We start from the raw sequence: 12,643 nt of genomic DNA, 5'->3' as shown, positions 1-12,643 counted from the left end.
AATGGGAAACTAAAGCAACTTGACCTAGGGCGGCTTGACCTTTGTGAAAGAAAGGAATGAGGAAGACCACTCAGTTTGCATGTTTTCATTTAGGGGGAAGTTCCAGAAAGAGAAAAATGTAAGGTTAATTAAGTTGAAGAGGTAGACACAAGTCACACCCAGAACCAAGAATAGTATTGCTTTGATTGCTTTGTTTACTGAAGCTTACTGGAATTGTGGTCACTCACAGCAATTCTCCTTCTGTATGTCTGCTTGATTGCTTGGCCTAACTTGCGAGACCACCTGTGAGTGGTACAGTTGATTTTTGCCTCTAAAAACCCAACCCTACTGTGACCCAGTGTTGTTTGTCACCATCCCAGTGTTGGCAATCCGATGCTATGCATAGCTAAATAAAAGACTCCTAGTCCAATTGACTGAGTGTTGGTGACTATTGTCGTGCGTTTGAGGCCCACCTGGGTATCTGGTATCTAACAGACACTAAATTCCTTAAGGAACAAATATTCTTCAATATGAAAAAATTTGCCCATTGTAGTACTTGTCAAGAGTTTCAGTGACGATTCCTAGATTCAATCCTACGAAGGGTGACTTCAGAATCCATCTTTAAAAACCTGACGATGCCAGCTGCCATTAAGATTCTGCCAAGTAGTTCAGAGTCCACTGTTGTCCTTAAGGAAGTTGGAGGACATGCTTGGCTCAGAAGAATATCACAATGTCAGCCAGCTACCTCTTGGCTCATACCTGAAATCCTAGCCACTCAGGAGGCTGCTATCTGAGGATCAAGGTTCAAAGTCATCTAGTGCAGGAAGTCTATGACACTCTTGTCTCCAATGAGCCACCACAAAACTGGAAGTGGTGCTGTGGCTCAAAGTGGTAGAGTGTTAACCAGGAGCAAACAAGCTCAGGGAGAGTGCCCTGGTCCTGAGTGCAAGCCTGAGGACCAAGCCAAATGCAAATGTGCTCATTTTATGGTTGTTGTTACTAAGGGAAATGTCTGCCTTGTTTTAGAATGAGGAACTCATGGAAGCGTCACAATTCATGTGCAAAGTTCACTGCATTTCCTAACTAAAGGCACTTGGGAGAAGAACTGGCAGCCTTCTTCCTGTGAGGTGAAGGGTCTCCTAGTCTCCCTCTGTGATTTCTTGAGGCTCTCTTGATAGTAAATGCTGCTACCCATCATGGTGCCTGAACACTCTGCTGGGATGGACTTAGCCCAAGAGGAGGAACTTACCAGAGTTATGTTTCATAATGTGTACACCTAGCACTTCACATAGGATTTATTTCAACAGCCGCTAAGAAGAGGGAATAAAGATTAAATGCATATTAAATAGAAGGCACCAAAAATGTGAGAAAATTGCAACATATCAATATTAATTGAAGCAAAAATTTCATGATATAAACAAGTAAAGGACTGGAAAATGACTGTAGATTTAGTCCACAATATGTATATCAAAATCTAATCAAGCATACGAATTTAATCTTAGCAATGCTTATTTCTACTTCTATCTCTTTTATACTTGAAGCCATACAGACAATTCCTATCTGGCCTTATCAAGATGACATAGCACTTGGGGACAAAGATGCAGCCCAGAAGCCCTGCACTGGAGGCCAAGATGGAGAAGACCTCCACAGCCACCATGACCTTGCCCTTGGCACTGTGGTAGACAGGCAGGAAGGTGAGCCACACACTGCAGAACACCAGCATGCTGAAGGTCAGGAACTTGGCTTCATTGAAGGTGTCAGGCAGGTTCCTGGCCTGGAAAGCCACAGTGAAGCTGGCCAGGGCCAGGGAGCCCATATATCCCAAGACACAATAGAAGGCAGTGAGGGAGCCCTTGTTACACAGGATGATGAGGTGAACATGTTCAGAGTGTGTGTCAGTGTCAATGAAGGGAGGAGAGGTTCCCAGCCAGATTCCACAGAGAGTCACCTGGATCAGGGTGCAGATGGGAATGATGAAGTTAGGAGCCCCTGACACCAGCAGCCTTCTCATCCTTCTCCCTGGAGAAGTGACCTTGAAGGCCAGAATTACAGTAACAGTCTTGGCTAAGACAGCAGAAACAGCAACAGTGAATGCAACTGCAAATATCATTTGCTGTAGAATACATGTAGTTGTGTTGGGACGGCCAATAAAGAGTAAGGAACAGAGGGAACAGAAGATGAGGGAGATGAGAAGGATGTAGCTGAGAGCCTGGTTATTCGCCTTTACAATGGGAGTATTGTGATGTTTCGCAAAGACTCCAAGAACAAGTGCTGTGAGTGTTGATAAACCAAGAGCCATGCAGGCCAAGGCCATCCCCAAGGGCTCCCCATAAGCCAGGAAGCTTGCAGCTCTTAGGAGGCACTGGTTTTTCTGTGTGTTGGCATACTGGTGATCTGGACACTTCACACACTGCTCCATGTCTGGTAAGGAAGTCAAGTAACTATTAGTCTGTTTGCCATACTGAAACATCAACTAGAAATTCCCACATAAAGTGAAATCTCAATGTGAATATTTAGTATCATAATGTAAATATTACTGATTACTAGTAGACATGTTGAGTATTATTTTTATGTCTTCATCATGTCCTGATCACATTCTCACATTTTAGTCTGATTTAATCTGTTTTACCTACATTGACAATAAGATATTATTAATTGTCATTTCTAATAGCCTATGAATAATTTTCTGCGCCATGTCATTGTACCCTAATTCTCAGACTTGTGTATGGAACTTAAACTCTTTATTAAAAAATGTGGACAGTAAGGCTAGGAGTGTGGCCTAGTTGTTGAATGCCTAGCATGATTGAAGCCCTGAGTTTGGTTGCTCAGCACTATATACAGAAAAAGCCAAGGGTGGTGCTGTTGCTCAAGTGGTAGAATGCTAGCCTTGAGCAAAATGAAGCCAGGGACACGTCTTAGGCCCTGAGTCAAGCCCCAGGTCTGGCAAAAAAGAAATTATGGACAGTGAAGCTTGCACATTCCTCTATGTCTCTGTACAATAAAATAAGAGCCCTGTGGCCTTTCCTTCAGCAGTTGTAGTTGTGTCTGGTACTCACCTCTAGAAAACAGAAAATGAAATGCTTCTTTCAAGCTATGAAATTATGCTATGCAAAACACCTTGCCCTCTTCTAATATGTCCAACCCAACCCAGTCCATTTGCTCTGTTCCAAGAACAGGTTTTTGCCCTAGGCACTAACCATCTGCAATATCTGTGTTTCCTTTGCAGTTGGAAGTTGATTTTGAAGATAATAGATTCTTTGTTCTTTCAAAGGTTTTGCACTTAATATGATAGAAGTAAAACTTACATTACTGAGTAGTGAGTAAGCGTACAAACAGCAGACTAGAGAAAAATAATCCTACATGTCAATCAGAGCCCAAGGTTTTCGCTTCAAGCAGTACCAACAGATGTTGCAATTAAATTACTAAGTGAGGGATGGAAAAATTTGATTTTGCACTGCTAACACAGAGTTTTTGCATTGATTTGCATTGATTGGGGATACTTGGTGAGTTTCCCTCTCAGGACAGAACTTACCTGTCCCATTAGCCATCTCATTTTCTGTGCAAGGGGTACAATCAAAGCAACAAGCAGCCTTTCCCTCCTGAGGGACTTTTCTGAATCCAGGACCACAACTTACACTGCAAACAGAATGGGGAGGCTGAGAAAAATCAGATGTGTGTGAGTAACTATTTAGACTTGGGTAAAATACTCCAAAATTCTGTTGTTTTAAAATAGTAGAATATTAAGAATATTACTTCTGTACATACACATTCAGTAAGTGAGGTGGACGCTGTGATACATTGCCAATCACATGATTACAAATGGCTTATGGGCACTAGACACAATGTCCAGCCTATTGAACTACTGAGAATTGAGGCAGCTTTAAAAATAGAGATTAACGGTGAGAACATACATTCTAGTGGCCAGCATGTCATTGCATGTTGTCTTCTACTCACCTATGAAATTGTGAACCACAAGAAGGGAGTACCCTCTTTGAAACTTGAACAGTATGCTCAAAGGTAGAACGTAGACCTCCCTTATAGTTTATATGGTCCCCGTATGCATCCTATCTTCTGAGTTTTCAGTGGCCTTAATTGGGAATATACTGACAGATTTTCAAGGATTCCTCTCACCAAATATGACTAGCAGGACAACTAATCAACCTCCACAGAAGGAGGCAAAATAAACCTTGCAACCACATAAAGTCATTCCTTGGGTAATTTGTCAAGTGTTCACCCTTTTTTCAAAAACAAATACAACTTATATTTCATGAGAATCATCTGAAATAACATTAAGAAACTGTTAAATTCCTCTTTTTCTTTTGGTGCTGCTTTTGGTGTTTGATCTCAGGGTATGTGCATTGACTTGGGCTTTTGCTTTGCTCAAGGATAATACTCTACCACTTGATCCACAGTTCCAACTGAGGTTTTTGTTTGCCAATAGAGATAGGGGTCCCAAAGGCTTATCTTCCAGCAGGAGCTCAAACAGATCTTTAAACTTAGGATTGAGCATGTCTTCCTCCTGAGCAAATAGGATTGCAGGAATACATCCTAAACACTCAGCCCTGATTTTTATGGTTGTTAAATGAAGAGTCTCAGAAGTTCCTACATGGAATGCCTTCAATCCATAATATTTGTACCTCAACCACCAAAGTACCTAGTATTTACTGGAGTAGTTTGGTGGCATCCAAACCGATATACATTGTAAGTGTGAATTTTGCTTAGTTTATGTCCTTAGAATGATCAAAATTCAATCCTACCCACCTCTGTACATGCTATGGTCCAGTATATCATTTCTTCAGATAAACAGAGTTGATTAGTATATGGAGAAAACTTTCCCACTTTCACCTCGAGATGAAGATCATGTGGGAAATTCCAAAGATTCACAATGTCATACTCTGCCTCCAATTTCCTTTTCTCATCCAAAATCACCTGATCTCCAGCAGGATTGTGAAATTCGATGTTCTTCAGAAAAGGGTGCAGCTGAAAGAGAGTCACCATCTTACGGTGAAATCTATCCCAGGTGACGACAGAAAACTTGAAGAAAAAAATTCCTGATTGCCTTTAATTTCTGATTCACAATGCAGCAATAGCAGAGTCACCTAATCAAGTATCCCTGAATAAAATCTATGCAGGAATAAAATGTATCTTTTTGAATCCTGGTCAATCCACAAAGTTATAATGAATTTTCACGAGAAACTTAGCCCACCTAAATATTCACGAATGATGTGATTCTCAGTTGTGTAGCTAAAGTTTTTCTTAATCACTCATTCTATCAATGTTACCAGTCAGGGGTTGGTAACTTTTAAACTAAAGTAGAATAAAACTAGATCCCTTATGAAATATATGGACAATTCCATTTAGGAGTTCATCCTATCTCCTGCTTTTCCTTAAGAATATGAAAATACATGTTAAGTGGACCTCCCATACATTGAAACAGATATTATTTCTTGGGTTTTGGAAGAAGACATATAATTCTTAAATTTAATATGGTAAGAAAACTGCAGGAAGTCACTTTCTTCATGAGGTGTGTCATCCAACATAGAACGCCTTACCTGTGCAGGAGAAGGCACTGTCCCTTTTCGATTTCCCACTGTTTGTACTTCTGCTTGATGAAGAAGCATCTCATGGAGAGCATGGGCCACAGTGTACACAGCATTGTATACGTTATAACTGTCTACAGACAAAGTCGTGTCTAAAACGTGCCGAGGCAACCAATCCAAGGAGGCACTGTGAGCACAGTTCTCCCATGTTACACAGTCAGACTCAAAATTAGAGCAATTAAAAGAGACCAACCACACCTCAGCAAGGAAAGTATCTTCAGGGTATTTGGAAGGGTTCACTGTCTTGACAAAATCTGTGAATCCAGAAACATCTGGGTGATGGTGTGAAAACATGAGAGGTACCTGCGATGATCCTAGCAGGAAATAATGCCTACTCATTGTCAAATCCCACTGTGAATTCACGATACAAATTTTGCCTTTTACCAACAATTGCAAAACAAGTAGAAATTCATTATCACCATATATAATGAAGACAGTTGCTGATGATCTGTTAACCTGGTCATTAACTGCCTTCAGTTTTGTTTTATGGAAAAGAATATTGTTCGGGAGTGCTAGCTCAATGTCTACACAGACTCTGTTCTTGGCCATCTCGTCTTTCAATTCAGAAAGAAACCACAAGCCATTCTCGTCCTCTACAGTTAGCAGTCCCACCCAGTTCCATCTGAAGTGAAGCAGTAAGGAGACCATGGCTTTGGCCATTGATGTGTCCTTTTGGGCCATCTGATAGAGAGCATTAAACGTGTTATGGTCGCTCAGGACTTGATCAAAATGCCCAAAGGAAAGCTAAAGGGAATGAAAATTGGATATTTCAGGAATGAGAAGATTTAAATGCATCGTAACCTTAGTCATATAGTATATACAGTAACCAGTTGAAGTAGGTGGAATGTAAGTTTTCTTTCAGTTTTTGAAAAAATGGGCTTTTAATTACTGTACCAGCTATCAATTTTTTTTGTACAATGTCTCTTGATCTTAATCATTATTTGCATCAGATCCTCCGTTGATATCAACACTGCCCATTCCCTGACTTTCCTCTTAGCATTTTTGCATATATACATTGAATATTATAGTCTATTTGCTCACCTTTCTACTCCCTATTCCTCTGTTGCTTTCTTAATTTCCTTAATACCTATTTCCTGCAGACAAAATGTGCTCAATTACTTTCTTGTGTTAATTCTTTATATGTTTAGTTAATTAAAGAAGTTATACCATGGAATTACTTCAATTTATAAAAATATACTTATCTATATATCATACTATGCACTTTAATTATGTATATGTGTACATGTGTGTGTTCTTTTTTATATTGCATTATCCTATTTAGATTTACTTTTCACATATGAGGGAACACATTCCCCTTTTCTATTTCTGAACTAGACTTATGTCAACATAATATCTTGCATATGGGTATACTGGTCTGTGTGTGTGTGTGTGTGTGTGTGTGTGTGTGTGTGTGTGTGTGTGTGTGTGTGTGTGTTGTGCTATAACAAAGCCATGAACTCAGGGCCTCATATACTGTTGTTGGCCTTTTTCATGAAGGCTAAACCTCTACCACTTGACCGCATATTACTTTCCACATGTTGCTGCTTAGAAATAAGTTTCCTCAGTATCTAGGATTATAGATGTGAACCACTAGCACAGACCTCAACATATCTGGATACTTTAAAGTCACTTTCCATTGACTGAGTTTTTAAGGAAAATTACTAATAAGGTGCAAAACTTCAAATAAGTCTATTTTCTTCTCTAACTTTTGCATCCCCTTTTCAAATAATGGGATTATACATAACCAATGACTTCAAATATTTTGTTTTTTATATTTCAAAATTTCAAAGATCACCAATCCAGTGTCTTCCTCTCCTCCTCTAACACCTAAAATGTCAGCAAATTTGACATTTTAAAATATTACTCCACTCCTTCCATTCTCACCTGTGGAAACCTATAGAGGTTCAACAATGTCCCAAACTTGGCAGATGTTATTGCTGATGGTCCTGTTAGTACTGCTGTATACTTTCTGTGTCCCATACATCTGTAATTGAGAGTGTTATTCTTCCCAAAGAGGCAAAGATTGGCACTTTTTAATTCATTCCAAACAGTTAAATCAAAATTACAGAAACTAAATCCCAGTGTCAAGTTATTTACAAGATGAGGGTTATTGTTGATCTCTTCAATAGCAAAAGTCAAAGCCAAAATAAACTGGTAGTTCTTGAAGATAAACCTGTGTAACAACCATAGAAATATAAAGGGAGTATTTCTAAACTTATGACTTTAGTGAATTGAATAATTTCTTTGCTACAATGAATATGCCAAAACATTATGGGGGCTGGGGATATAGCCTAGTGGCAAGAGTGCCTGCCTCGGATACACGAGGCCCTAGGTTCGATTCCCCAGCACCACATATGCAGAAAACGGCCAGAAGCGGCGCTGTGGCTCAAGTGGAAGAGTGCTAGCCTTGAGCGGGAAGAAGCCAGGGACAGTGCTCAGGCCCTGAGTCCAAGGCCCAGGACTGGCCAAAAAAAAAAAAACAAAAACAAAACAAAAAAAAAAAACATTATGCCACATTGGAGTAGAATGTGAATGTAATACCTTCTGCTTATAGATGTGATTAGGAAAGTATATTAAAGGAGTTTATCCTGAGTAAGATTCAGAAACTTACTTCTGCTGAGAAAGAGCTTGCTTAGTCTCCATTATCAAGTGCACCACAACAATAACCTGTTGTCCATGAAACATGGGATAGACTTACATTAGACACCCAATATTCTATGACCATTGTCTTAGAGAAACTAGCTTTAGATATATCGAAAATACTTTGAGTCACTCACATAAAGATATATGGTTATATGTCGGGCAATACTAACAAATGCTCAATTTAAGGTAATCTTTCAGAAGCAAGGTCTCATTGAAAGAAGGTTGTATAGCTATCTCTGTTCATAGACCCAAGATATTGAACAGCTCTTCCTGGGATATCAACCAAAACAAGATCTCAAATATCTGGTGAGGGAATTGTATTCTTATTTATGTAACAACCAAAAAAGTATGCAGCCATCTCTAAGTAACTCATTATGGACAGAGGAACCTTGAACACAGGGGATGACGAATGAAATATGAACAAGCTTTACATGGATATACCCAGTTCTCCATGATAAATTCCATGGTATACAATGGTAAAATACCAAGGTAAAATGCAGTGGCAACTACCATGTTCCCAATATTTTCAAACTTAGATCCTGGAAAGTCAAGCACACAAAGGAGTAAGGAGATTTAAAGTACTTTTCTTTTCCTCTGTAAAGTCTGTATGTGCAGTGATGTGTGTGTGTGTGTGTGTGTGTGTGTGTGTGTGATTGTGTGTATATGAATGTGTGTGTGTACATTCTAAAGAATTTAACCTCAAATCATCACATATTCTTGGAAAAAGGAAACAGTGGAGACAAGATGGAAATACAAATAAGACCATGAGTTTGTTCTACATATACTGCATGAATATCTAAAACGTTACAGTGGAAGTCTCCCATGTTGTAAATAATTTCTGAACAGAAGAAAATAGTGATATTGAAGAAAACCAAGTTGAATATACTGAAAGCAAGACTGAACACATGTGGAAAAGGTTGACAACAGTAATTAGTAAAGCAAATATTGATGGGTGGGGGGCTTTTGTAATGATTGAGAATGCCTAAAAGTAATAATACTTGTCCTAAGAAATGCAGGAAGGTCTACCAGTAAGGGCTAGAGTGGCTGAATGAATAAAATCTCCAGGCGACAGGACAGGTTGATGCCAAGAAACTCACTTTACTATCAGTGGCCTTCAGTGAATATAAGCAAGGACAATCCATGCAAATGAAGCCTAAAGGAAACCAAAGTAACTATATAGCACATCACATCCAATAGAGTTTCATCAAAGGAACTAAAAGTGACATGTCTGTAATATCATGATGAAGGGAACAAATATACAAGATGAAATAGCCATTTGAAATATGTATTTACACAGTATCCAACCAAGGAACATGGTTAGCAGACTTTAAGCTAGTCCTTAATACAATAAAAGCTGACAATTTAATGGATTGATGGTGGAGACAAAATCAAGAGGGAGGCACCAGAATTTAATTTTACCCTTGTTTAGGTAAGCCTGACACCCACCAACAGAAGATTTCATCCAACTTCTGAATGAAACTTCTCTCATCAACATACTAATTTTCTCCAGGAGAAATCCTGGGATGGGACACAAAGCAACCAGATTTTTCAAATATTGAACATGTATAGCTCCCTTGCAGACACACACTGTGTTAAAGCAAGAAATTGATTAACAAAGAAAATATGCACATAACATAAAATTCAAATGAATTATTCATCAACCATAATTAAATAGTAAATACTAACTCAAAAGATTTCCATTTAATTACATGATTAACGCATGGTAAACCGAATTGCTTTTTGCAGATTTATTTCAAGAAATAAATGGAAACGAGAAACAAATGAAACTGAAAACCAGGTGAATATTGAAAAAGAAGGAATAAAAGGAAAATAACCTTTGTTTAAATCAAGAGCACAAATACTGAACTAAAGAATTGCACTGCTTCTCTGAACTGTTTGTTCTTCTCCCTTTCTCTTCTTTTTTTTTCTATTTTTTAATTATCAAACTGAGATACAGGGAGGTTACAGTTTCATACCTTAGGTATTGGATACATTTCTTGTACTGTTTGTTACCTCATCCCTCGTTCTCCCTCCTCCCTCCTTCTTTGTCATTCCCCCCATGAGTTGTTCAGTTCCTTTACACCAAACAGTTTTGCACGTATTGCTTTTGTAGTTGTTTGTCTTTTTTTAACTTGTGTCTCTCGAATTTGGTATTCTCTTTCTATTTCCTAGTTCTAATACCAGTATACATGGTTTCAATATACTTAGATAAGATACACAGATAGTGTAGGTACAACCAGAGTAAGGTGGTACAAGAAGATCACCAATAATAGAAGCTACAGTTACACATCGCACGTTGAAAGTAGTTAACACTGTGATCTAACAATTGTTCCCATAACATGGAGTTCATTTCACTTAGCATCATCTAATGTGTTCATAAGGGTACAACTATTGGGCTCTTGTGATCCTCTGGTGTGAATTTCGCAAACCTGTGCTAATTATTACCTATAAAGGAGACCATAGAGTGAATCAATTTAGCAGCGGTATCTATTAGACGTTATTGTGGAAATAAACTGTATAGCTTTCCGGAGAGTGAAGTCAGGATGGGAAAACTGAGAGAATGAGGAACAGAGTGACACTGTTCAAGAGTGTACCCATTACCTGAGATATGTAACTGTAAACCCTCTGAAATATCATCTTTACAATGAAATTTTTAAAATGGAAAAAGAAATAATAAATGAATAAAATGATCTATATGGACAGAAAAATGTAACAAGCTTTACTTAAGTTAAGGTGGTTAAGGACGGTAGAACCTGCATTGCCTCTCAAGGAACTAGAAATAACAAAACTCAGGTTAATAAAAGGAATCAAAGAATCAAGGAGAAGTAATGGGACAAAGGATGAACCAATTCAATTGTGATCCTCACTTGACACTGTAGTGGAAATGAACTTTAAAACATAGACGGAGGGCTGTTGCAAGGGTATGAAGCAGGAGAATATGAAGGAGGGAATAACATTGTTCAAAGAGAAATGGACTCATTGCCTGACTTAGGTAAGTATAACCTCTCTAGAGATCACCTTTATAATAATATTTAGATGAAGAAAATGAAATCAAATAGGAAAACACAGTAGCAATGATCACTAAAGCAAAGGATAGGATCCACAAAAACAAAAGGAGACAAAGACTGAAGTAAAAATCACAAAGATCTTACCATTAGGGAAAGAAAGAGCTACATGGAAGGAAACCAGAGTCCTCTCCTACTAGTAAGCAGAAAATCACTCAAAAGAAGATGTCAAATAAAATAATGAACCTGAGGTGTTTGTTTTGCATTGGGATGGAAGATCAGGGTAGAGCATTTTTGTGAGCAACTAGACTTCCCTCAGACATAGCCCATCTTGAGAACAGATCAGTAAATGGAAATAAAATGATGAGATACTTACCGCATTTCCTTTTCATGCTCAGGAGCATCATCACGGTTAGCTACTCTGAAGATGTAGAGAGGGAAATACGCGGCAATCATCACATCACCGTCGATGTGCACACGCTGCTTCATGGTAGAAAAGCAGCTAGTGGCAGCCAAGGAGCCGAAAGGAAGGACAAGGTGGAGAAGAAGGAGTAGAAAAACCAAAAGGCACATCCCTGAAGCCTCTGCCAACATGAAATTGTGGCTGGAAGTGAGGCCCACTGTGTCAGATATGTAAAATCATATATATTTTTATAGATGTGTGTGTATCTGTTTATTGACAGAAAAGTACATTTGTAGTCCACCTTTCACGAAGCCTCTTGTGAATCCGCAGAAGAATGTGTGAAACCTGTTCCTGGGGCTCTGCAGCTGCGGCCTTGCATGCAGGAGAAAAACATGAGTTGGACAACATGTTTGCAGATTCCCCTTCTTCATCCCAAGTGACATGATTTCCTCCAAGATGACAGATAGTGAGGCCTCAGGGATGGAGTTATCCTTTACTTAGATCCAACATCTGTGCCATGAAAACTATGTGTGTGAAAGCCATTTGGTATGATGCAACTGGATTGCACCAGAGCATATCATCCCAGACATACAGTGAACCGGTCAGTCAGAAAAATTATTTGCTAGGGTACATGAAATAGTCAAAGTTCTTAGGGTATCCTACCCAGATGGTCACTTCAACCACGCCATTTCCATAACACCCACCACACATTGGTGATTCTGTTAAGCCCAGATTTTGGGGTCCCCAAAGATCACTAAAGTGCGGAAAGTGGCTGTAATCACATGAAGTCTTTATTGCAAGCTTGAGCCTGGGATCACAATCGTGACCAACACAGTGGGTCTGCATCGAGAGCCACAACCTTCCATTCAGCAGAGTTTTTATAGGGTTTTGGGGAACATTCCATGAGTCCCATCGTCACACAGCAAATCATGTCACACTGATGTAAATTTATGGATAATTCTTAAGAATAATTGGCCTAATCAATGGCAGGGATGGGCCTGGTGAAGGTGACT

General features: G+C 39.0%; 1 protein-coding gene across 1 annotated transcript; it reads right to left on the bottom strand.

Annotated features, from left to right (window-relative positions):
* Positions 1–1,477: 1,477 nt before the first annotated feature.
* Positions 1,478–11,716, bottom strand: LOC125342797 (vomeronasal type-2 receptor 116-like). The gene is made up of 6 exons (XM_048335104.1): positions 11,604–11,716; positions 7,677–7,752; positions 5,532–6,323; positions 4,741–4,959; positions 3,512–3,635; positions 1,478–2,400 (listed from the first exon to the last, which is right to left on the bottom strand). The coding sequence occupies exons 1-6, from the start codon at positions 11,714–11,716 to the stop codon at positions 1,478–1,480; spliced, it is 2,247 nt and encodes a 748-aa protein (XP_048191061.1).
* Positions 11,717–12,643: the final 927 nt, after the last annotated feature.

Source organism: Perognathus longimembris, chromosome 27 (genome assembly GCF_023159225.1).
Source record: "Perognathus longimembris pacificus isolate PPM17 chromosome 27, ASM2315922v1, whole genome shotgun sequence".
NCBI classification, from domain to species: Eukaryota; Metazoa; Chordata; class Mammalia; order Rodentia; family Heteromyidae; genus Perognathus; species Perognathus longimembris.
Note: the sequence above shows the minus strand (reverse complement) of the source record. Positions and strands in the feature narration are given on the sequence as shown.

Coding starts and splice junctions, on each gene's coding strand:
- LOC125342797 (XM_048335104.1), bottom strand. CDS start 11,716: ATGAAGCAGCGTGTGCACATCGACGGTGATGTGATGATTGCCGCGTAT. Junction 6,324..7,676: donor TCAACAATAACCCTCATCTT/GTAAATAACTTG, acceptor CATTCCCTTTAG/CTTTCCTTTGGGCATTTTGA. Junction 3,636..4,740: donor GGACCATAGCATGTACAGAG/GTGGGTAGGATT, acceptor GATTTTTCTCAG/CCTCCCCATTCTGTTTGCAG.